Source organism: Crocodylus siamensis, chromosome 8 (assembly GCF_052110815.1).
Source record: "Crocodylus siamensis isolate JL-2025a chromosome 8, ASM5211081v1, whole genome shotgun sequence".
Taxonomy (NCBI): Eukaryota; Metazoa; Chordata; order Crocodylia; family Crocodylidae; genus Crocodylus; species Crocodylus siamensis.
The window spans coordinates 48,378,520-48,404,281 of NC_143402.1; the positions used below are offsets into that span (position 1 = coordinate 48,378,520).

Consider the following 25,762-nt stretch of genomic DNA (forward strand, 5'->3'; position numbering starts at 1 on the left):
CAAGGCAGGATCATCCCTAACTAAACTATCCCACACGTGTGTCTGTCCAACCTGCACTGAAAATTTCTAAGGATGGTATTTTCACAATTTCAGTATGTAGCTTGTTCTGTTGTTTGACCACCCTCTGGGCCTTGTTACACAGTAATACTGGGCATCTCCTGGAGCTCTTAACTCCTGAATTGTCTGCACATTAACACCTGAAACTGGTTTTAAGCACTCATTATGCAGATCAAGGTTACACCACTCCAGGGCAGGATTATCTCTGATCTATGTTACTGAGCTCACATTACACTAAGGTGCAGTCTGTCCCCCACAATCACTTCTGACAGGTAGTCTGAGGCAACTCAGGCAGCCAGTAATATGCTCAACATAGATGTCCCGTGACCATCTGATACTGGGTTGTGCAAGTTCCCTGCAGCCAGGTGCTACACGCTGTGCCAGCCACATGCTGCAGCAGCAGGCCCACAGTATACCCCTTCTGCTGCACAGGGCATGGCAGAAGCACACAGCCCCCTCCTTTCCTCATTGCATAGGCTGCACAGGCAGCACACAGCCCGCCTGCTTGGGGCACCTCTGGCCCTCCTGCACTATGTGGCAGTGGGAGAGGCAGCTGCAAGGGCTTCTGGTCCACATGTGGCCTGTGGGCTACCAGTGGGACAACACTGCTATGACAGATTGCTGTAACTTAAGGTCCTAATGTATATATTATTTTTAAAAATGTTACTGTACTAACTTGCATGGGAGTTCATGCCTCAAATAATACAAGTGCATGTAGCTGGACTCCATGAATTTTCCTAACACAGGTATCACAAGCAGATACCTGTGGCTACTAACAAAGAGGTCTGGTCTCAGTTTCCAAACCACATCCTGCTTCAATAGTTCTCCCACCTCTCTCCCTGGAAAAGGGAGGGGGAAGCTCCACTAAGTATATACAAAACTTCATTTTAAATACTCATAAATTTAAAACAACTTAGTTGCTAACCCTGTTATTTAATCATTCATGAGATTTAAACAAAGCAAAACAAAACAGCTTTCTAGTTTAAGTTGGGTTTGAATTAGCCAAGCAGAAAATTTCTAATTAGAATATATGGGTAAAGTTGGTTGTTTTTATTTTTTATCGAAAAATTTTTAAATAACAGGCATACATAAAAGATGTGCAGATCTGTATTTTGTGGGAGGAATGCAGCATTTCTTTGTCAAAGTTAATATGTCTGTCCTAAGGTACTTTTCCCATAACCTCCATTAGTAAATTAATCCATTAGAGTAGAAGTGTCCACATAGCATGATAGAACACAAACAGGTCATGGACTAGAGTCCAACAACTTGGCTGACACTGGGAACATCTACACATGCTATTAATGTGTAGCCATTCAACTGCTCCTGGGTGCAGCATCTACATGTGTGCCAGGGACTGCAGCAATTTCTGCTGAGGTGGTACAGCCCCCCAGCTGGCAGGGGAGGGGGTGGAACAGGGGGTCAACCCCAGACTCTAGGTGGCAGCATCAGGCAGCAGAGGGATGGTAGGAGCCAGGGATTTGGTACCCAGTTGGCTGAGCTGACTGGGTGCAATTTGCACCCAGTAGTCACCAGCTACACATGTGTTTGATTGCACTTAATGACTCTGCTGTAAGATAGTACCGCCCCCAACAATACAATCTTATGGTGTAGTTAATGGCCCCATCCAGAAAAAACAGGGAATGCAGTTTGTGGTGCTACAAACCTATTTGTAGCACCACAAACCACTCATGGTGAATGTTAAAACATGCCCTGCAGGAACAAAATTTGCTACTGAGATTTTCCAGTAGCAAAAAAATGAAAAAGCAGCAGGAAAAAAAGCAGCACATAACATGCTACAATAGGGTGCACCAAAACAAACAGACGCTTGGTCTTCCAGAGAGACACTCTGGCTGCTGCTCAAAGTCTCTCTACTATTTCATTTGCCCCCTGGCTGCTTCAGCATGCCAGGGCTTGGGGGGAGCTGGGAAAGGGCAGTTTGCTTGAAGCAGGGCAATTTGTCCCTCAACAAAGTGCATGTTACAGGGACGTGCACTGCGGTACAGAGTAGCAGCAAAAATTTGTGCTACGGCATTTTTACCATTGCAAGTGCACCACTTGTTCATCTGGATGTGGCCAATTAGTTTACTGCACCCTAATACAGGAGAGAGCCAAAGAAATGTAAAATAAAAAAAAAATCAAATGTAAAAAGTCACCAAACTGGATATTTATTGTGCCTACAGATTAGCAGATGATGATCTCATTCACCATTTGAATACTTTCAGGCTGGCTAGAGCCTCTGTGTATTTTCTTCTTAATTGTATGGTTTAAGCACAACTGAATCAATCTTGATCACAAATAAAAACAATCACTTTGGTACCTGTGCATGAGCTCAGAGGCTGCTCTGATGCACTGTGATTACAGTGCATCAGAGCAGACATGATTGATTGAGTTTCCTGGAGCATGGTAATTTACTACACTCCACCCAGCCTCCATATCTCATGTATCAGCATCCCTGCTCTTCAAAATGGTAGTGGGGTACTTTAACTAAAGCGCCTTCAATGAACTTTAGATAAAGTGTCCCCCAGCACCATTTTGAAGCATGGGGATACTGATACATGAGATGCTCTGGACACTTTAACTAAAGCGTTTCTCAGAGCTGCTCTAATTAAAGCAACCCCCACCCCCAAAGCACGTGTAAAAACACCCTTTGAGATTGGGACTAAGGTTGGGATAAAGCTGCACAAATGTTATTCTGATCTTAGCCCATCCACATCATTGGGCATCTTCTAGTAGCAGAAAAAATTATAGGCACCTATATATGTGCAGTTAGACTTCTCCAGCAAGCTGTAATTACAGTGTGTTGGAGTAGACTTGATTAATTGAGTCTGCTGGAGCATAGTAATTACCACGCTCCAGCAGACTCCAGCTTCATGTGTATCTGTGTCCGTGGACCAAAAAATGGCAGCGGAGCGCTTTAATTAAAGCCCATTCGAGCTTTAGCTAAAGCACCCCTGCTATCATTTATCAGCATGAGGACACTGATACAAATGATACTCCGGGTGCTTTAATGAGAGCGGCTTTTAAAACTGCTCTCATTAAAGTACCCCCTCTGCCCACTCCCTCCCGGAGCACATGTATAAATGTGCTATGTGTCTAATATCTGTGACATGTAACTGAGAAATGAGGAATGGGAGTTCATGTTGAAACTCAGACATGTTCTTCATTCCCTGTTCAATAGTTCTGTCACACTACATTTCAGAATTACTCCTTATTTCCCATTAATTTTGAGTTTGCAAATTGGGCCTTGATAACAAACATGGCCAATTACTGAATTAAGAACCCTACAAATTACTGGTTGATATAAGGTTAAACCTGGATTTAAATGGAAATTGGAATTAGGACTGTAGCTGTGGAGTTGCAACTAGGCTGCATAAGAAACTACTGCAAGAATGATTTAGTTATCTGTAAAAATCCAGTTGCAGCAGAGGTGTGAACCCTGCTGGGACTGTGACAGCAGTTACAATAACATACAAGTGTTTGGGTGCGATCGGATATCAGAAAAATTAAACTCTGACAATAAAATTAACTCTCCCTAGAGTTTCTCATCTGAGTGTATCCAGTTTAGAGTTTCTTCTTGCCACATTAAGAAGTGTTTTATTTTCTGTTATTTCTCACCTTGTATGGGGCAGCCTGCCCTCTTTCATTTCAACCTCCCTCCCTTTCTATGACTTGAGGGATTTATTCTTGTTTAGCCTTTGAAAAGCAAGCCAGCTATATTCTTGCCGTGGCCTGACCCAAATGCTCACAAACTCCTGCAGAGAGGCCTATGATTATTTTTACCTACCAGAGATCACATCAGAGGAGAATACTATTCATCAGCAACTGTTTCAAGATGCTGCAGGGATAAAAAGCCCTTGAAAGTTTAGCTTTAGTCCCAAAAGGAAGTTTCTTTTTCTTTTTGTAAAGTATGTAAAAAGGGGGAAGAGGAAAAACAAATTTGAGCCAACTCTTCTAGTTCTTTTACTTGCTTTCTGAACTCCAAGCAAACCTACAGTTCAAAGGTTGAACTAGGCTGTTCTCAGAAATTGGAGCAGTACTGGCTCAGTGTCCTCATTGCTATAGTGGCACCCAGGACTTGGAAGCGCTGTAAAACCTACGTTTTTTGGTTCTCTGTCATTTCAGGCTCAACAAACACAGGAGAGGGAAAACATTATGCTAGTGTTGCCTACTGTTGCTGTTTCTCTTTCAAACCAGAAAATTAGAGTCCTGGCAGCAAAGAATGCATCCCGATGGGATGAGAGGGTGCCCTACTATTTAGAATGGCAGAAGGCAGAACAGGGTAGCACATTACAGAATAAATCTCTAAGGGCACTTTTACACATGCTCCAATGCATTCTGATTAGGACTCTGACACATTCTGGTTAGTATTCTAATCAGAGCACTCCAGCATGCTGCAGCATCTCATGTATTCAGCATCCCTGTGTTTCAAAATGGCGGTGGGGGTGCTTTAGCTAAAGTTCATTGAACAAGCTTTAGTTAAAGCACCCCCACCACCATTTTGAAATGTGGGATTCTGAAGACATGAGATGCTGCAGGTGTCTTAATTAGAGTGGCTCCCCACTTCACACCCCCCCAAGATTCCCCCCACCGTACCTTCTGTCTGCCCTGAAACTAATGTGGCTACTGGCCGCTCTCTAGTATTTAGAATGAAAGAAGGAACATCAGCAGGATATTGAAGTCCATATTCAAGCTCAAATAAAACAGCAGGAAAGTCTGTAGCAAAGGCTTGGAGTTGAATTTCTTGAACAACTAGATTGGCACTGTTACCTGTAAGCCCTGGATGACTGGAACCAAGAGTTCCTCTCTGGAAATATACCTCGTATCTCTGTGTTCCTCTTCCTCTAGCCCAGTGGTGCTCAACCTTTTTGGATAGTGAGCCATGTGTGCAATGCCCAGGTCATCCGCAGGCTGGATTCAGGTGGTGGTCCCAATCTGGCAGGGGATGGTCACAGCAGGGCTCCACCTGGCCACTTGGAGGCAGGTAGGATAGAACCAGCTCCAAACCAGCCCCCTGGGTAGAGGGAGGGGACATGGCCCAGCACCAATGTAGCCCCACAGGGGGAGGGGCCATGGCCTGGCCCAGTGTGGGGTGGCATTGCTCAGCCCCAACCCAGCCCTGCAGAAGGAAGGGGCTTAAGTCAGCCCTGCAGGGGAGCAGGAAGGGGACTTGAGCTGGCCATATAGGGGAAAGGGGGAGTGACCCAGTACCATCCGGCCATGAAGGTAGGGAAAGGGGTCACGACCTGGCCCCAACCTATTATGCACGCATTGGGGTTTGGAAATCTGGCTGTAGGATTTGGAAATTTGTCAGCATACTTTTTGCCACTGCTTTCCTGCACTAAATTCCCTGATCTATGGGGTTCCTTATGGGATGGATATCTATGGCTCCATTGGCCGAAGTTTGAGCAACCCTACTCTAACCCATGTACACCAACATGTAAAGGCACATCCTTATCCAGTATTAACAGCTTTATACATGTTGCAGTTAGGTTTCCTCTATACATGCCGATAAAGGTACATGCATAGCAGGAAGTGTGATTGTGAGATCATCCATTAGATCTCATTGCACTTTATTGCTGGTGCTGGGGGAGCCCAGTCCTGGGACTTCCAGCTGCAGGGGTGCCCCACACACCCCAGAACCTTGGGGACCATGGCAGCCACAGTCCTTAGGCCCAGGGTCTTCACACACAAGGCTCCCAGCTGTAGGGGTTTACCATGCCCAGCGTGAAACCTCGAGTCTGTGGGGTCACAGCTGCCACAATCCCCCAGGCCCAGCAGTTTTGTGCTGAGCATGATGCACCCCTATGGCTGGGAGTTCTTCCAGCTGATGGAATTTCCAGCCTCAGGGGAACACTGCCACACATGTACATTAAAGCTTGATAGCAACCAGCTATAAACAGTACACATTTTTTAGGTCTAACTTTATATCTGGTTAGAGTTTTTTTATCGTGTGATAAGTACTTTGCATGTGTAGCTGGTCTTAAGATAATTGCACAATTAACTGCATAATTGTGCAATACCCTGTAATGTGTAGAGGGGGGCCATAGTGAGATATACATTTTGATTTGAAAGCTTGTTGCAAGTAAGAAGATGAGCTTACCAGCATCCTCTACTGGGAACAGAGAACTGCATTCCTGTAAGGCAGGTTCTAGGGACTGGAAGCTTCTTTTTCCTTCCCTTTTCTGAGGATTGTGGGGTGTAGGCTCAATTTCTGAGATTATAATTCAAGCCTGTTTACCCTTTTACAATTCATACTCTTTGCTCACAAATGGAAAACCCTCCCAGTTCCCTTGGCAGTCAGAGATGGGGTCTGAACTCTAAGAACCGCCTGGTCATGCTCCCACTTAGCACTGCAGGGTACCACAGGGGAGTCACACAATTGCTCTCAGACTTCAGTTTGACCCTGGGCTTTCAGTCCATGTTTTGACTCCCTGATTTTGTACAAGCCTAGTCCAAGTGTAAGAGGAGTCTAGGGATTTTTCTGTGTCAAGCCACTGGTATATTGTCCCCTAGGAACATGATATTACTAGAAGATTGGCCATTCTTTGTCTTTCCCTATATATGCTCCCCCTCTCAAGCAGATGCCCATGTGCTATGGTGGGCTGTGGATGGAGCAGAAGTTCCTGCACCTATGAGAAATTCCTATCAGGGGAATATGCTGTTACAATAAGTTACAGCTGGAGCATAACATGCAACAGGCCTAATGGATCCAACCACCAAGACAGGTCCTCCATTATCCATTCCAGTGGGGATTTTTCATTTCCCATCTCCAGAAGTACTGCCCCTTTAGGCCTCTCAGGTTAGGAGAAAATTGCTTCCTCTCCCACGGAGATGCTCTATGACTCCCTACTTTGATTTTCCCTTAAGCTTCTACTAAACTAGTGTTCCTACTTGACCAAATTGATTTGTCTGTCTGCTTTTGCCAGATATCTGTATTTGTGTGCATTTTCCTGACAAGAAATATATAGGAAATTGTCCAACCTCTGCTTTCATGAATCTTTTAAACAGCTAAAATTTGAACAAGAAATATGTAAAAGAGGATTCTGCAGGACATCTCTGAAAGTCTTTTTTGTCATCAGTTTTTGTTTAATAGTTAAAAGATCTTCTGAATCATAGCTCCTGAGGTTCCTTCCAATTCTATCTGGCCCAACCATCCTTACAAATGCAAAAATACCGTTCCAGTGTGAACATGGAATCATAGATAATTAGGCTTCGAAGGGAGCTCAGGGAATCATCTTGTCCAACCCCGTTCTCAAAGCAGGACCACTCTGACTATATCATCCCAGAGAAGGCTTTGTCTACTTGGGTCTTAAAAACCTCCAAAATTGAAGGTTCCCTAACCACTCTGGGTAGCCTGTTCAGGTAACTTACTACCCTCCTAATGAGAGAGTTTTTCCTAATATCTAACCCAACCTTCACTTGCAGCAACTTGAACATAATTCAAGTGGTACTGTGAACACAGTTCACAATGACCAAAACAATAATCATCTTATTTGGAATCAAAATGGGGTATGGACATCTCAGATATAAGCAGCAATAACTGAGCAAATAACCACATTTATGGTGAAAGAGAAAGTCTAATGAGCTGAGGCTCAGCTCAGGCAGATTCAGGGCCTTGTTACACATTAATTTTAGGTGGCTCCTGGAGCTGTTAACCCCTGGATTGTCCGAACGTTAACACCAGAAACTAGTTTTAAGCACACTTTAAAGTTACACCACTACAGGGCAAGTTTATCTGTGATCTAGATAACTCAGTTTCTGTTTCATTAATGTATGGCCACTCCCACAGAGGAGCCACCCAAGTGGCAGTCCTTCAGCATCCCAGGATGCAGTGTCCCCTCCCCCACCCTCCTGTCCTGTGTGGACAAACTTCCACCCTCTGAACTCTTCTGCCCAGGGGGAAGTTCTGACATAAAGCCAACTCCCCCTTCTGCCTCGGGGGTGTGACTCCCTACTCACAAGTGTGCAACCTCATGCAAGCAGCCTGCAGAGCACATGCCAGATAACCAGGTTGCGAGACATGTACAGGTCTGGGAGTAGGGTCTCATGGGGGTAAGGGGGGCTTCCTTCCTAGGGCAGGGGCAATAGCGCCCTCAAAAGCACCTTCCATCACTGCTTCCACCTCCCAGTCACCCTGGGAAACATGACCAGCATCCCCACACCCCAATCCCAAATCCCAAATTATTACAATATGAGACTATCTATGACAGAACACCCTTTGTGATCACTTTAAAGGCTGGAGCAGGGAGCTTCTAGGTGGTTGATGAGGGTTGCCATTAGGCCTGTGCACGTAGGCAGCTATTTGATCTGGCTTCGGATTCGGCCACTTCAGATGCCAACAATTTGATTCAGAGCCCTGGGCTGGGTTTCCGCTTTGATCCGGCCAAAGCGGCTCTGGCCATAGGATATAATGGGGAATCAATGAAACATCTATAACTCTGTTCTTTTTCGTCTGCAGGGGTGGATGAAACTTGCAGGGGTGGTAGCCCCTGCTGGGAGCATGAAGCCTGAAAAGTTTCAAGAAGATCAGTGTAGGGGTCTGGGGGGAACTGCACCCCAAATTCTTGAAAGCAAAACCCATGTCACAAGTATGTGTTACACCACAGGGGGCTGAAAACTGCAGGGAAGGTAGCCCCTGATAAGGCCACAAAGCCTGCCAAGTTTCAAGAAAATAGGTGCTGGGATTTGGGGGGAACTGCACCTCAGGCTGCAGACAAGCAAAACTTGTGACATGGGTGACACTGTGTGTGTTAAGGTGCAGCGGGGTGAAAGCTGCAGGGATGGTGGCCCCTGCTGCAGCCACAAAGCCTGCCAGATGTCAAGGACATAGGTGTAGGGCTTCCGAGTTTTGGGGCCCTGTGCCTCTAGCTGCTGACAGGCAAAACTCATGTACTAAGTTTATAGCTGGTGTGGAAGAGCACAGGATGCGGGCATGGCAGGGCTGGGACCAGGGCCTATGCCCTGCTGCTGCTTTCCCCCTTCATAAATTCATAGATTCATAGATTGTTAGGGACTGGAAGGGACCTCACAGATCATTGGGTCCAGCCCCACCCCGCCCCAGGCAAGAAGACAACTGGGGTCAAGTGACACCAGTGTGGTGACTGTCCAGTTTCCTCTTGAAAACCTCCAGGGTAGGTGATTGTTTATTCCACGGTCTGGACACCCTGACTGTGAAGGAGCTTTTCCTGGTATTAAGCCTGAAATGGACTTCCAGGAGTCTGTATCCATTGGTCCTGGTCTTCCCCAGGGGTGCCTAGTGAATGAGCTCCTGATGCACTCCTCTGATATAGCAGTAAGCCACTATCAAGGCCCCTCTGAATCTCCTCTTCTTTAGGCTAAAGAGGCCCAGATCCCTCAGCCTTTCCTTGTATGGTCTGCCTTGCAAGTCCCTGACCCTACAGGTGGCTCTTTTCTGTACCCTCTCAAGTTTCTCCACATTCTTATTGAAGTGTGGCTCTCAGAACTGGATGCAGTACTTCAACTGTGGTCTCACCAGTGCTGAGTACACCGGGAGTATCACTTCCTTAGTTTTATATGAGAGGCATCAGTTGATGCATGCCAACATGTTGTTTTTCCTCCTGGCCACCACATCACACTGATGGCTCATGTCCATGCAATGGTCAGTCATTACCCTCAGGTCCCTTTCAGCAGTCATGCAAGTCAGGCTGCCACCTCTGAGCCTGTGTGTATGTTGAGGGGCGTTTGACCCCAGATGGAGCACCTTACACTTGGAACTGTTAAACTTCATCTAGTTCTGGTCTGCCCAACTCTAGCCTGTCCAAGTCCACCTGTATCAGTAACCTATCTTCTGGCATGGCCACACTGCCCCATAACTTGGTGTCATCCGTGAACTTGGTCAGCAAACTTTTTGCTCCCCCATCCAGATCATTGATAAAGATGTGGAAAAGCACTGGTCCAAACACAGACCCCTGAGGGACACCACTGGCCACTTTGCACCAGGATGACACAGACCTGTTTATGAGAACTCTCTGGGTCTTACCCTGTAGCCAGTTTTCCACCCACTGAGCCATCGAGCAGCGGAGCCCACAATCTTCCAGTTTTCCCACAAGGATATCATGGGATACTAGATCAAAAGCCTTTTGGAAGTCTGGGTATATAATGTCTACCTTGTCTCCCATGTCCAGGTGGAGAGAGACCTGGTCATAGAAGGAGATGAGATTGGTAAAACAAGACCTTCCCGTGACAAAGCCATGCTGGTTGTCATTCAGTATCTCGCCTTCCGTGAGTGTATTGCACATAGATTCTATAATGAGCTTTTTCCAGATTTTCCCTGGGATAGAGGTTAGGCTTACTGGCCTATAGTTGCCCAGGTCTTCCCTCTTCCCCTTTTTGAAGATGGGCACAATTTTGGCCCTCTTCCAATCCTGCATCCTGCCCCCTCTCCACCTGCCCTAACTAGGTAAACAGTAGCAGGGCACAGCCCCCACTCTGAGCACTACTGCGCCTGCATCCCAATCCCCCCTCCCCAAGTAACATGCCCTGCGCCTCAGATGGGCAGCTTGTCCCACCCCCAATCCCTCCCTCCCCCTCATCCCTTCCCTCCCCCCTCCCCCAACCCCAACACACTTACCAGCTGGAGGCAGCTGTGTCAGTTGCCTGTTTAGTTTATGGCCGAATCTCCAAAGTGTTGCCAAACCTTTCAGATCTGATTTGGCCAAATCAAATTTGGACAGTGATTCAGATCTCTGAATTGAATCACTGTCTTCTGAATTGGCCAAATCCAAAGTGAATATTTGTCACTTCACACAGGCCTACCATGCAGTACTCATTGTGCAGTAGCACACATGTAGACACTGACTGGGAGAAAAAATGTTCCCAGCTACTATGAGGAGGAAACTCTTGGGCTTGGAGTTTCTCTAGCCTCAGGGCTGTGACAGCTTCTTCCCTGCCATAGCATGGGCTTTCAAACTATGCCATAACCCAGGGCCTGTGCCACCTGCTGCCTGCTATCTGGTCATCTGGTTCTGCACCACTGGCCCTGTGCCAGCCTCAACAGCCTCATGGACCCATGCAGTGGCCCCTGAGTCAGGCCCACCACCTGACTACTAGCCATGTGCTTTGCCGCTGTGCTGCAGGTACCTGCTAAGACCAGGCAGCACCTGGACTCACAGCCAGAGCCCCCAAGGGAACTGTCATGGCATCTTCCCTTATGCTACACACTGCATCCCAGGGCCCTAAATGGTCCCAGGAAGAGACCATAGACCTTGTAGCCCTCTGGGGCAATGATGAAGTCCACAGCACTCAAATGTCCACATCTATGAGGCCCTGAAAGGCTGCACAAGGAATCATGGGCACAAGCAGTCAGTGCAACAGTGCTGCATAAAGGTCAAGGCCCTGCATGTTAGTAAGTCTGTGTTACCACAATTGCCAGTCAGGGCCTGCCTACAGGACTATGCCCTCTATGCAGCAGCTGGACCACAGCCTTGCTCCCTGGGACCCTGAATGAAGCTGTTCTGTGTTCTGCAGCATTGGTGGCCTGCTGGAGCCTCCACCACAGCCTGGCAGAGGCAACTCATTTGTTGGGGAGGGCCCCTCAGGGCACCAGGTGCAGGGCCTGGCCTGCTTCCTGCCCATGGCCTCATCTAGCAGCTCCAGGAGCCCAGACCAGTGGCTGCCATGCCAACTCTGGGTGTACAGCCCTCCCTAGGATGACAGCCTGGGGATAGCACCACCCACCATGATGAGCTCCAGCTCCTTCCTTGAGGGGGTCACTTCCTTGGCAGCCATAAGCTGTGACCCTGCATGCCAGGATGCCAGCAGGAGCTGCACATAATTGCCACCTATGGGGACAGGCTCGGGCTACCTGGGATGCCTGCCATACCCATCTGGTAAGCCCTGCACTGGGAGGAGGGCTATGGAAAAAGGGGGTGACATACTCATCTAGGCCTGCATCAGCTGTCCTTCCCTCTGGGCTGCACACCTGGATCAGAAGCCACACATGGAGGTAGAGCTGTCCATTTCCACCACCACCACCCCCGCCCCCCATGGCAGAGTTCATTCCTGCCCTCTGGAGTTCCCTCCCACCACAGCATACAGGGAGACAGTGCAGAACTTGATCAAGCAGTCAGTGCCTTCCCAGATAGGGAGCCAGGAGCCTCTCACATGCAGGAAAACACATCAGTGTCTGTGGCAATCTTGTCCTTAGGCACAGGGGGCAGGGACTCATGGAATAGACAGAGGTACCCCTCCATGAAATGTTACACATTGTAGGGAAGTGTGGGATTGCCTTGGGTACCATCAAAGCTCAGGGTGCTGCATCAGGTATGCCTGGGGCACCATGGCAATCAGCAGCAGCAGATTGTAGTGGGTTGGACACCCTTTGGTGCACTTGAGCAACTCAGTGCAGTGGGCCCGGGGAAATCTTAACAAGGGCATGCTCAGGGTGAAGGCCATGTGTGTGGGTGGTAGGGGGAAAGAGGACTGCTCTGAGCTTCCTGTCTGGAAAGGCTCCCTAGAGGGAGGGTGGGACACCATCAACTCTACACTGAGGAACATTTGACCAAGTTGGATCGGTCGTGATCCTTCCTGACCTGTATCGAGGAGCTCTTCCTGACTTAGGAGGTGCATGGACCAACCAAAGGTGACACTCTGCTAGACTTGGTCCTGGCCAAAGGTGGTGACCTGGTGACCAACTGAAATATAGAGGGAAGTCTGGGTGACAGCAACCATGAAACCATTATATTCACTGTCCGAGATAAGGCAGACAAATCTGATAGCAGGACTGAAATCTTGGACTTCAAAAATGCAAATTTCAACAAGCTTAGTTCACTAGTAGGGGAAGTGCTGCAGGACCAGGGAACAAAGGTGAAAGTTGAGTATGAAGAGTGGTTATACCCTAAGGACATGATCCTTGAAACACAAAGGAAGTCCATTCCCATGCAGAGAAAAGGTAAAAGAAGGGCTGGGGAGCCCTCTTGGCTAAACGTGGAAATCACAGTCCTCTTAAGAAAAAAAGAAAGAGGTTTATAAACAATGGAAGCTTGGGGCAGACCCCAAGAAGGACTATTCCACCACAGCCCACATTTGCAGGGAACAGATAAGAAAGGCTAAAGTGGCTAGTGAACTTAGATTAGCAATGGGAATCAAGGACAACAAGAAGTCCTTCTTTAGGTACATGGGGAACAGGAGGAAAGTGAATAGGAGTGTGGGTCCATTTTTCAACAACTCAGGAGAGCTGGTTACCAGCACCCAAGGGGAAGGTGAACTCCTGAATAACTACTTTGCCTTGGTCTTTCACAGGACAAAGGGGAAAACAATGCCAGGTAGAGTACAGGATGAGCACAATAGGAATATTCACTTTCTTACTATTGTCATAGAATTGGTGTATGACCAATCAAAAACATTAGACATATACAAGCCAGTGAGACTGGATGATCTCCGTCCAAGAGTGCTGAAGGAACTGGCTGAAGTCATTACAGAACCCCTGGCAAAACTCTTTCACAACCTGTGGTGCTCCTGGAGAAGTCCCTGAGGACTGGAAAAGGGCCAATGTTATGCCCATACACAAGAAGGGCAGAAGGGAGGATCTGGGGAACTATAGGCCAATCAGCTTAATTTCCATCCTAGGGAAAATCCTATAAAAGTTCATCAAGGAGTCTATCTGTGATAAGCTTGCAGAAGGTAAGATTCTGAATGACAGCCAGCATGGATTTGTCGCAGGCAGGGTCTTGCCTTATCAACATTATCTCCTTCTATGACCAGGTAACTCATCACATGAGAGCAGGTTGACACTGTATACTTAGATTTCCAAAAGGCTTTTGATTTAGTATCTCACAATATTCTCACAAGAAACTTCGAGGATTGTGGGCTTAACTCTGAGACAGTCAGGTGGGTGAGAAAATGGCTGTAGGATAGGCTGTAGGAGAGTCATAGTGAACGGCTCTGTGTCATGCTGGTGAGAAGTGGGCAGCAGTGTCCTGCAGGGTCGGTGCTTAGTCCAGTACTTTTCAACATCTTTATTAATGATATGGATGTTGGGGTGAAGAGTTCACTGGCCAAGTTCACAGATGACACCAAGTTATGGGGAAGTATGGTCATGCTTGAAGATAGGCTAAAGATACAGTCAGATCTAGACAAGCTAGGAAGTTGGGCGGATTGGAACCTGATGAAGTTCAGCATCAAGAAATGTAAAGTGCTCCACCTTGGGACGAGCAACCCCCAACATATTTACAGGCTTGGTGGCACCAAACTGATTAGTACCATGAATGAAAGGGACCTGGGGATAATAATAGACTACAGTCTGAATATGGCTGGCAGTGCGAAGCTGTAGCCAGTAGGGCAAATAATACTCTGGCATGCATCAATCAATGCATCTCCAGCAAAACCAAGGAGGTGATTCTTCTGCTGTACTCAGCACTGGAGTACTACACCCAGTTCTGGGCACCACACTTTAACAAGGGCATGGACAGCTTAAGAGAGTCCAAAGAAGAGCCACCCATATGATCAGAGTCTAACACTGCAAGCCATATGAGGAAAGGCTGAGGGATCTGGTACTCTTCAGCTTGAAGAAAAGAAGGCTGAGAGGGGACCTGGTAGCAGCTTACCACTACACTAGGGGAGTACATCAAGAGCTCGGTGAGCAACTGTTTACCAGGGCACCTGAAAAGCAAAACAGGGAGTAAAGACCACAAACTCCTGGAAGACTGATTCAGGCTCAACATTAGGAAAAACTTATTTACAGTGAGGGTGTCCAGACTGTGGAATAAGCTCCCCCACAGAGGTGGTTCAATCACCTACCCTGGAAATCTTCAAGTGGAGATTAGACAGTCACCTTGCTGGGGTAACCTGACCCCCAGTTATCTTTCTTGCTTGTTGCAGGGGGCTGGACCCAATGATCTTCCAAGGTCTCTTCTGGCCTTACAATCTATGAAACCCCAGAGAGAGGAAGGGGCATCACCAGCTCTGCATCTGCCCTTGCCCCCTGACCCTGGCTGGCTTGGACCTGATGCTGTGGGAGCAGACTGCCGGGCCTGCAGAAAGAGAAGGGGGGATAGATCTGGAGCAGCCCTGGCAGCTTCTGCCAGGAGCCAGCCCTGGCACAGCCTGGTGTGGCCTGGGACAGGGATAGGGAAGGAAGGCTGCCTGAGGTGAGCACCAAGCAGGCCACCTGCCCCCATGGAGGGAATGGGCACAGAGGGCCCAATCACAGCCACCTGTGGAGGGGCTAACTGACTTGCCATGGTATCTGGGCACCTGGGCATGCACGACGCCCAATCTGAGTTCTGGCAGCGCACCGTCCCCTGGTATAGTGAATGTAGTAAAACGCTGGAACAGGTTACCCAAAGGAGTTGTGGAATCTCCATCTGTGGAGGTTTTTAAGACCCAGATCAACAAAGCTGTGGCTGGGATGAGATAGTTGAAGATGGGCCTACTTTGAGCAAGAAGTTGAACTATTTGACCTCCTGAGCTCCCTTCCAAATCTAATTTTCTATGATTTCTGTAAGTGTCCAAACTACCACTTACATGCCTAGAAAGCTTCCATTTAGTTGACCAAAGGAAAATAAAACTCTATCCCATATGTACCCAGAAGTCCCAGGCTCAGTCCCAGACCAGTGTGGGCATTGGCCAAAATCCAGGTGAATTGACATGGGTAGGTAGCACTTAAGGAGCTAAGCGCCTTGTTACACATTAATTTTAGCTGGCACCTGAAGCTCATAACCCCTGGTTTGTCCACACATTAACACCTATACCTTATTTTAAGCATACTTTAGGCATCTTAAAACAACACCACTCCAGAGCAGGTTTATCTCCAACCCAAGTTGCCCAGCTCATGTTCCATTAATGTGTGGCCCCTCTGACAAAGGAGCCACCCAAGTTACAGCCCTGCAGCATCCCAGGATGCAGTGTCCCTACCCCCACCTTCCTGTTCTGTGTATAGACAAACTTTCCACCCACTAAACTCAACTGCTTGGGAGAAGTTATAGCACCAAACCAACTCCCCCTTCCAACCTGACAATGTGATCTTCTTATCCCCAAGGGTGCAACTCCATGCTAACAGGATGCAGAGCACATGCCACCTATCCAGGTTGCAGGGTACAAACGGGTCCAGGAGTAGGGTCTAGGTGGGTTGGGGAAAACATAGTAGGGGGCTGGATCAGGCCCCCATGAGCTTGGGCTTCCTTCCCAGAGTAGGGTCAGTAACTCTCCCAACAGTACATTCCTTTACCACTCCCACCTCTCAGCCACCCTGGGAAGCATGACCAGCACCCACCCCCCACGAAACACAAACTCCAAATCCCAATTTCTGAAAACATGAGACCTTATTTGATTTACTTCTCTTTATTTCTTTTTCTTTTTTACTTTTTATTTTATCCTTCAGTGATTGACTTCCTTCATTGCACCACCCTATACCCACCCCAAATTCCTTTCCACCTTCAGTGTTACTCATCCCCATCTCATTAACTCTCCACCTCCCAGCTTCATGTTCTCATCCCACCCCCTCCCATCTAGAGCAGGCATAGAAGCCTGTCCTGGCTCACCAGCCCTGTAGTGACAACTCACAGCTGTAGCTCCTAGTCAGGCACCTGCTCATCAGCTCTCTAATGGCAAGTCATAGCTGTGTTGATGGGGGACAGTCAGAGAAGCTTTTTAGCTTTGAGGTGTGAGTGCTCCAAACTTGAGCTAGCACTAATACTGATCAACATTTGAGCAGCTCGAAGTGCAACATGTAGCAAGGCCTTAAGTTTGCTTTGCAAGTGTCATTTTTTACTATTTACATAGAATTTAGTCTACCTCCCCAGGGAATCACAGACTGCATGGAAGAGGGCCCTCCCACCTTTTTGCTCAATATCCTAATAGTGCAGGGAAGTGGTGTTCTGGAGGCCCGATTGGTTCCTGTGCATTGAGATTGAACTCTGGGACCCCACGCCATCTCTGCCTGGCTGGAGCCCAATCCTGTCTGGGTGAAGGCAGTATAGAAATCCACATTGCTCCCACAGGGCCAGAATCAGACTCCACACTGCTTCACCCATCTGAGATTGGGGTTTAGGAGCTCTAGTCTGCTGAGCAGGCATACACCACCCCCAGGCAGGCCTTGGACACAAGGTTCAGGTCCCAGACCACCCTGTGTATCCACAGGGCCACGGCCCATCAAGCTCTCCACAGATCTGTTGGGAGCACTGTGGCTGGTTGACAGGGTGCTGAGAACTGGATCTGGCTGGTGGCCAAAGGTTAAGCACCCCTGGTATTGGGAATGAGAGATTCAGGTTCCCTGCTCAGCTGGAAGGTGTTTGAACCAATTCCTAGCAAAATGCCCTAACTACCACCCCATAAGCTAGGCATTGCCAAAAGCATCCTCTACTCCTTCTATTGAAGCTTGCTCACTAAATAAGAGTGGGGCCAAGAAGACTATAAAGCAGTGGGGTTATGGCTCAGTAAGATGGTCCCAACCCTGGGAAGGCTCTGGCTTCTGTCCCTAGTAGTGTTGTTAATATTTTCTTGTTACTTTGCAGCAAAGTGCATTTAGCATTGAATACACTAGACTGTGATTATTCTTTTAAGACTGAATTCTGTAGTTTAGATCCAGCTCCTATGGAAGTATTACCTTTTATACATTTTGTTGGTTGATGTTCTCATTTTTCTTCTAGTGTTGCTGTTGTCAGCAATTGTAGTCAAAGAAGGAGAGTAGTTAAGGCCACTTCCAATGAAAAAAAATAATAACAATGGTTTGCCCTGATGCTGTATTCAGTGGGAGTGGGGATGTATTACTAAAATGGCTTTATAGAGAGTTCTAGAGGTACTGGACCTCTCATAATCACACTGTTGAAGTTGAAATGCACAGCATGGTTTATTCCTGTCAAGACAAGCTTCTTACCTTGCAGATACTCCAATTTTCAGGCTCAGCAGAATGGATGCAGTTTTCCATTATCATGTTCCTCTAGCATCTGGAAGTTTAATCAAATAACATGAAAGACTTCTGCTTTCTTAAGCATTTTCTTCTCCTTTCTTTAATCATGCTGAGATTTCTTGTGAATAATGCAAACCATAATTATCATCTGCAGATCAGTGTATTCACTGAACTATTTCTTAAAGGGATATTTTTTTCTGTGAATTTCAGATGACCAGGAGCAAAATTATAACCACTTGGTACTTAGCAGTGCAACCCAGACACCTACAAATGGTAAGAGAAAATAAAGAGCAAAATTACACATGTTGTAACTTTCCTCTGACAGCCTGTTACACATACTGGCATTAAAATACATTAATGGTAATAGAATTGTTCATATGTCATTGATATATGAGTAAGTTATTCTATTACCATTAAGTGTAGGATCATATTTCTAATAATGTACATGTTTAAATATAACAGAGTTATTCATAACTTCAATTAAATACAAGTTTTGTCTTTCCTCATGACTAGAGGCTCTGTACTCATGTCCATAACCACAATGTGCACTCACAGATGCAGATAACTGGGGGAGCAGTAATGACAAGCAAAGAAGAGCCCATCTTTGTCACCCTGCCCATATACAAGATGAAATTGCTTATATATGTATGCTATGTTAGACTAAGCATATATAATAAAGAACAACCAGGGTCTGAACTTATTAGCTGTTGGGATCACAACCCATCTGAACTCAACTAAATTTGATCAGAGTCCTTCCCAAAATATCCATACCCTCAGAGATTAAGATTCTTCAGACAGAGTGTGCACAGGCCTTTATCTCACCTTGCCATGCTCCTTTTAGTCCCTTTCAGTTGGGTCCACAGAGTCTATAGGAACTGCAAAGGCAATATCTATAGTCCCTGAGAGATGATCACATCAGCTTGAACCTCAAGCAAACAGGATCTGAGAGAGCTGCAGCTTCTAAAAAAGGATTGCCACACCATGCTTTTAAGTGACTCTGCCTAAAAAATCTTTGATATGGTGTCAATGGGCATTCATTCCATTCATGGGAATATCACTGAGAGGTCACAGAGGGAGGCATAAAAAGTAAAGGCAAGAAAGTGAAATGATCCAGAAAGACCACCCCTTCTCACTCTGTAAGAAAGATCACCTGTTTATAACAAGTAGCTGTCATGATTTGCTCTTTTTTGCTTTTCTTGACACCCCCTTCAGCAGCTGAAGGAATGAAAGGGTAACACCTAATTGTAATCACTCATCACACTTAAAGTGTAATCACACTTTAAGCCTTCACTGAATTATCCTCCAAGCCCTAGATCTGACCCCAGAGTAGATGGTTTAGGCCATTTCTCATTTCCAGGTGATATGGTAGTGTAAGAGTGATGTTGTAGCTGTGATGGTCTAGAAATTAAGTGAGAGGCAAGGATTTCTTAGGGCAATATATCGCCAATCCCTCATGGTCAAGGGCGATTCTTTTCCATGATTGCTTTATCTGTGAGTCCAAAGATGGCTGATGAGACTGATCCAGAATTGAGACACCCTCTTGCAACTTGGGCACATGTTTCCATGTGGGGTGGATGGTTCCAGATTCTTGATTCCATCTGCCACATGCTGTTTCTGCCACCCTAGATTTTCCATCTTCTGTTGTTATTGTAAGAGTACAACAACAGAGTGTACTGATATCGTTGCAATAGACTCTTCCTCCATTTAAGGCTGCGCTGGGTGATAGTCTCTTTTGAGTTGATGTCAATGTTAAGTTATTTCAAGTTGGCCTTGAGGAATCCTTGAAGCACTTTCTCTGCTTCCGTTTGAGCATATGTCTCGACTGAGCTGGAGAATAAAACTTGCTTTGGGAGTCTGGAATTAAGCATCCAGATGATGTGGCCAGCCCACCAAAGTTGATGTCAGATGATCATCACTTTAATGCTTATGGTGTTTGCTTGTGAGAGGATGCTAATATTGCATCTGTCTTCACTGAATTTGAAGGAACTTCTACAGGCAGTGTTGATGTTATTTCTCCAGTGATTCGAGGTGTCTCCTGTATGTTGTCCACATCAAATTTCTGTACACTAAGGTGAGGATCATGACTGCTTGATAAACCATGAGCTGGGTTTCAGAACTGATGTTGCAATCTCTGAACACACATTTCCTCAAGTACCTGAAGGCTGCATTTCCACTTTTAGAAATGAAGTTTGATTTCTTTGTCAATGTCAGCCTTCTGCGAGAGATGGCTTCCAACATACCGAAAATACTCAGTGTTCTACAGAGCCTCACCATAAATCTGAATTACCAGAGATGGAGATTGGTCATTAAGAGTTTGCTGATGGAGGACATTAGTCTTCTGAATGTTAAGCATCAGTCCCATTTTCTTGTATGCCTCACTTAAGGCGTCAGTGATTCCCTGAAGGTCTGCTTCTGAGTGAGCACACAGTACAGTATCATCAGCATACTGGAGCTCACTGATTAAGGTTAGGGTGGTTGTAGTTTTGGCTCAAAGTTGATTGAGATTAAACTTACCATGCATTCAATAGTTGAGCTCCACTCCATCTGGAAGCTCATTGATGGTCAGATGTAGCATCACAGTGGGTGCATCTACACATTCAATTCATATACCTTTAGGTTTCTGCACATTAAAATAAGCTGCAGTAAACTGTGCCCAGGAACGTATCTACTGATGCGCCCACATTGGGAGTAAATTTTCTCTCATTGGGAGCTGTTGAGTCCAGGTCTGCCCCCTTTCTCTGCTCTGTCCTGCTGCCGTAGCTGGGAGGAGCTCCAGGCTCCCACAGTGCCAGCCCCAAGCTGGTGGGGGCACAAGGGTCAAGCCTGGCATCCAGGGACTGGAAGTAGCTATCTTGGAGTGAGGGACAGTTCTCAGCTGTGTGGAGCTTGGGATTGTAGCCTAGCTCAGTGTCATTGACTAGGGGTGATGCCCCGTGCCTGAGCATGGGGTTAAACACTGGTGAGACTTGGGGGAGATGTGGAAGCATAAGCAGCACCGGAACGGGGTGGAGATGTGGGAACTGAGCTGCTCTGGGACAGGAGACAGAGAGCTCCCCCTTCCCCTCAGCAAGCCAAACAAGAAGAGAGCTCAGCGACAGGACATCCCTCCAAACCAGAATTGCCAAGCTGGACTACAATCCTGAGCTCCACATTGGAACTGTAGACAGTTCCCCTTTCCATGCCTGCCCGCCCCCCACATACACACACCCTCTGGGGCCCCCTGCTGCCTAGATTGATCAGGAGCAAATTGTTCCCAGCCACTATCTGCACATGCTCTACTGTGCAGTAGCTAATACACCATTGATCTAGTAGCTGTATTCGCTGGTACTACCAAACAGCATATTAGCCTAATTTACTGTGCAGTAAGTTGTGCGCACACGTAGACCCTGATGCTTTACTCTGTATTAAATTAGTCTAATGCTCAGTAAAGCATGTTGTATAGATGCATCCAGTAAGGAATATTGAGAAAAGTGACGGAGCAATGATACAGCCTTGTTTCACTCCTGTCTTAATTTCAAAGGGATCTGTGATAGACCTATTACTGAGAACCACTACTTGTGTACCATCGTGTAGCAGGCAAAAATGGTGAAAATTTTGGTGGGCAACCATACTTCAGAAGGATCCTCCATAGTGCTTCTCAGCTGACAGAGTTGAATGCTTTCATTAAGTGAAAGAAGGCTATGTAGAGGGGCTTTTGTTGTTCCTGGCATTTTTCCTGAAACTGGCAAGTAGTGAAGATCATATCAGTTATGCTCTAAACCAGAAGTGGGCAATTATTTGGGCTGGAGGACCACTTAAGGAGTTTTGATGAGCTCTGGAGGGCCAGGGGTGAAGGATGCTGACCTGGTCTCATCCCCCCATCACAGAAGTTTAAACCACCCAGCAGGGTGGGGGCGGAGAAGGGGAGCAGGATAACCAGAAAGATGCAAATTGATCCTATCTGCCATGGGCCCATCCACCCTGCTGGGGTGCCAGATGGAGTACATGGGCAGGCAGGTTGGGTTGTCATGGAGACTGGCCCAGGACCCTGTGGGCAGGGTGCACTCAGCCAGGCAGGTGGAATGAGGCCATGGGGACACTGGGAGCAGCATCTGGGAGTGGGACAGGCAGGTAGGGCCAGGATTGCAAGGCAGTGGCAGAATGAACCAGGATTCCAGATCAGAGCCATGATCTGCTCCTTGTATGTCCCTGTGATAGGTGCTGGTTCCTCAGGCAAGGGCCTGCCACATCACAGGAACCAGCGGAACCAGCACGTCACAGCAATGTGGTGGGAGCGGATTATGGCTCTGTCCCAGGCCCCAGTCCCATGCTGTCACTGCCCCCTGAACCTGGTCCTGGCTCCAGTCCCACTTACTTTTCCCACTCCCAGGCACCACTCCCTTCCTGCCCCACAGCCTCATCCCAGCCATCTAGCCTAGTGCCCCTTGCTTGTGTCTCCATGGCGACTCCGCCTGCCAACCCACTCTGAACTGCGCCCACAGCAGTGTGTCCAGGGCAGATGGGTCAGGCACTGGCAGCAGCAGCCAGTGTGTGAGGGCGAGAACAAGTTGCTGCCACACGTACTGCTGGGAAGCCAAGTCTAGCTTTTCAATACCTTTAGTAGTCCCTCTCTGGTCACCCCATCACCCTTCTTTTGCTATGTAAACTTGTGGTATTATCTTAGCTTCCTACAGCCAGTTATTTCAATGGCCAAACTTCTCATGGGGACGAGCAATATCCTTAGCCTCAGTGATGATTTCCTTATTGATCCAGAACCTTACATCATCTTATGCCTTAACTGGATAGACAGATGTAACAACTGTCTGGTTATCAGAGGGTACCAGCATGAGCTGTTACAATGTAAATGTTACCTCTGCATGATACTGTAGCAATAGAAGTACAGAAAAAATGCTTCAATTTTAACCCTCATTAACAAAGTTAAGGAGATATAGTTAACTTGTAGTGCTGACCTATGGTTAAGGAGATATAGTTAACTTGTAGTGCTGACCTATGCAGAGGTAATAGTTGCATCATAACAGATGGTGCACAATCCAAACTGCATCTCTCTGTCCTTTTTTTAACAATAGTTCAAGGTATGTTTGTTCATTCCTTCCGGCTCCTTTCCTTTCTTCTTCTATTTGGCCAGAAACTTTATTTTCCCCTGTTTTAGCAGTATTTCATGCTCAGATTAGGGCCTCATATCCACTTCTGCTAAAATCCCTTTCCATTTATTTATCTCTTCTCTATGTATTTGAAATCTAGCAGTAGCCTAATTATGGGTAGGTGACCAGGGCACAAGCTCCAAGCCCTCAGTAAAGGAGAGCATAAAATGGAGGCAAAAGGAGCATATCAAACTATGGTATCTGCAGGGTTACAGGAGGATTAACCTAACTGTTGGCTTTCATACCTCCCCTCCCAACAGCATCAGGCATTTCTACACATGATAATGTTACCATGTACACATGAAGAAAATTTCCCTTTGTGCAGCTTAATGACATCATAAATTACACATATGCAAGTCTTGGGGTTTTTAAATGAATTTGCATCGTTGCAAACTAAACTACACCCCCAATGTAGTTTACTTTGCAATATTGCAACTTGGACCATTGCAGCCGTTAGTCAGCTCACCCCCTGGCCATGGAAGAGGTGGGCAGGCTCTGCAGAAAACAAAGATCAGGCCCCTCACCACTTTTGCCTTCTACAGGTTCCTGAGGCTGACAGGATGCTTGGGACCACCTGGGAACAGGCTGGTTTGCCCCTGGGGATGCACAGAGAGTCAGCAGGAAGGTGGCTCGGTGTGCTTGCAGCTGGAGAAGGCTGCAGGAATGGTGCATGGGGCGCTGGAAGCCCGGGCAGGCTCGGGGAAGCTAACAGCTCACCCAGGTGGCCCTGCACCCCATGCATTGTCCCTGTTGTCTTCTCTGGCCACCAGCACACCCAGCCATCCTCCTGCTGCCTCTCTTCACTGCCCCAGGGGCAAGCCATCCCATTCCTGGGTGGCCCCAGTTGTCCTGCTGTCTGCAGAAGCCTGCTGTAGGCGGGGGGGGGGAAGGGCGCGATTTTTTGTTTTTGTTTTTGGTGGAGCTTTCCCACCTTTCCCATGTCCAGAAGGTGAGCTGATAGATTGATGGCACAGATGAATGGCCCCTGGCCATGGGAGAAGCAGGCAGGCTCCACCCCCACCCCCCCAAAAAAAAGGCTTGGGCCCCTCACCACTTCTGCCTTCATCAGGCACCTGCAGTTGCCAGGACAATAATGTATATACAGTGATGGAAAAATAAAAACCACTGTTTCAATTAAAAACTCACCATTTCAATTTAGGGGACATAGAATGCAACTCTAAGGACTAAAACCCCATCATGTGTACAAGTGCTCGTTATGTCCCCACTCCATTCCACTTTGCCAGGACTTTAAGCTCTCTACCTTCATTCCAGCACCCTGGGGCACAAACCCAATCAGGTGCACTCTAGTGTGTAGAATGCTGCTGCCTCAGTTGTCTCATATATAAAACATTCCAAATGAATCACAATCCACTCCAAACTGTGTTGGCTCCCACCATCCATGTCACAGTTATCCTTCCTGCTTCTAAAAGTGTCCATAGGTTAGTCAAGCTTCTTTAATGATTCTGGTCTTCCTTTTATCAGTTTCTGCTCCCTCTGCTGACTTTACAGTGGACTCCTCATTGATGTAAGGTTCTGGATTCTCCCCCTCCATGGAACCGACAGTGAACTTCTGTTTGGTCTGGGGGATCGTTGTAACTCAGAACACTTCCTGCAAAGCCTTCTCTGTTCCAGCAGGGAGCTGCATTTCTGTGTGTACCCTGTGACACATAGGGCTTGTCTACATAGGCAACAGTCAAGATAAGTAATAGAAATCATCCAAAGGTATGAAGTCACTGACTGCGTCTATACAAGACACTGACTGTACAGTAGCCCATGACTATTTTGCAGTACCAATCTTTTGGCTGAAAGCATGGAGCCTTGTGCAGTCAAGGCCATTATAGATGTTATACTTTACAACCTGGTAATGTGTATCAGCCTGTAACATGATACATCCGCATGGGGTTAAATCTTGTTTTGGGGCCTGATCATCTCATGATATCTAAAGCTTGATCAATGTAGTTTAGTTAAACCAGATGTAGTTGAACCAGGTTCTGTGACTGGTTTTGTAACATCTATCATGCAAATGTGATTCAGGGGTTGTCTGCATTAAGAGTTACATAGTTTGTCCACCAGGTATAGCTTGACAGCCTGTCATTTCTTATCTTCATGCTTCCTTGTTGTGGGTGGGTATGAGTGAGGTGAAATAAATAAAGCGGGTTTTGTTGCTAGAAATGCAAAGTACTTGATTATCACCTTGGTATTTGCCATTTGAAAATTCAAGTAGCCACTTGAGCTAGGAAGTTTAAGCAGTGGGATCCTGAATTGTCCTGCAGTTGTAATGGCTCAGACATGGGTGTGAGAGGGTGCTGAGACCAGGTACACACAGTGCAGGGCTCAGACATGGGTGTGAGATGAAACTGAGACAGGGCATGCTCAGTGCAGGGTTCAGACATGGGTATGAGAGGGCACTGAAACCAGACATGCTAAGTGCAGGGCACAGGTATGGGTATGAGAAGGAGCTGAGACTGGGCATGACTGGTGCAGTGCACAGACACAGGTGTGAGATAGAGATGGTACTTGCCAACAATGAAAGTAGCCACTCAACATACACTATAGTGGAGTGGGCAATGCATTGTTCTAGGAGGTTTCCCTCTCATCCTCCAAGCAATCACCCCTGGGGTCAGGGTGGGATGAAGGGGTGGAGAGGTGGGCGTTGGTATGCTTAAAGGCCAAGTTTGGAGTGTGACGTATTGAAACT

General features: G+C 47.1%; 1 protein-coding gene across 2 annotated transcripts in view; it reads left to right on the forward strand.

Moving 5' to 3' along the window:
* SHISA6 (shisa family member 6) overlaps nucleotides 1–25,762 on the forward strand; it is a 512,377-nt gene that overhangs the window by 450,839 nt on the left and 35,776 nt on the right. Inside the window, exon 5 of one of the 2 annotated variants that reach the window (XM_090061177.1) lies at nucleotides 18,134–18,196. The exons of the other annotated variant lie outside the window; for it this stretch is intronic. Within the exon in view, the coding sequence (XP_089917303.1) occupies nucleotides 18,134–18,196 (63 nt within the window). The remainder of the gene's footprint in view (nucleotides 1–18,133; nucleotides 18,197–25,762) is intronic. 2 annotated transcript variants of the gene reach the window in all.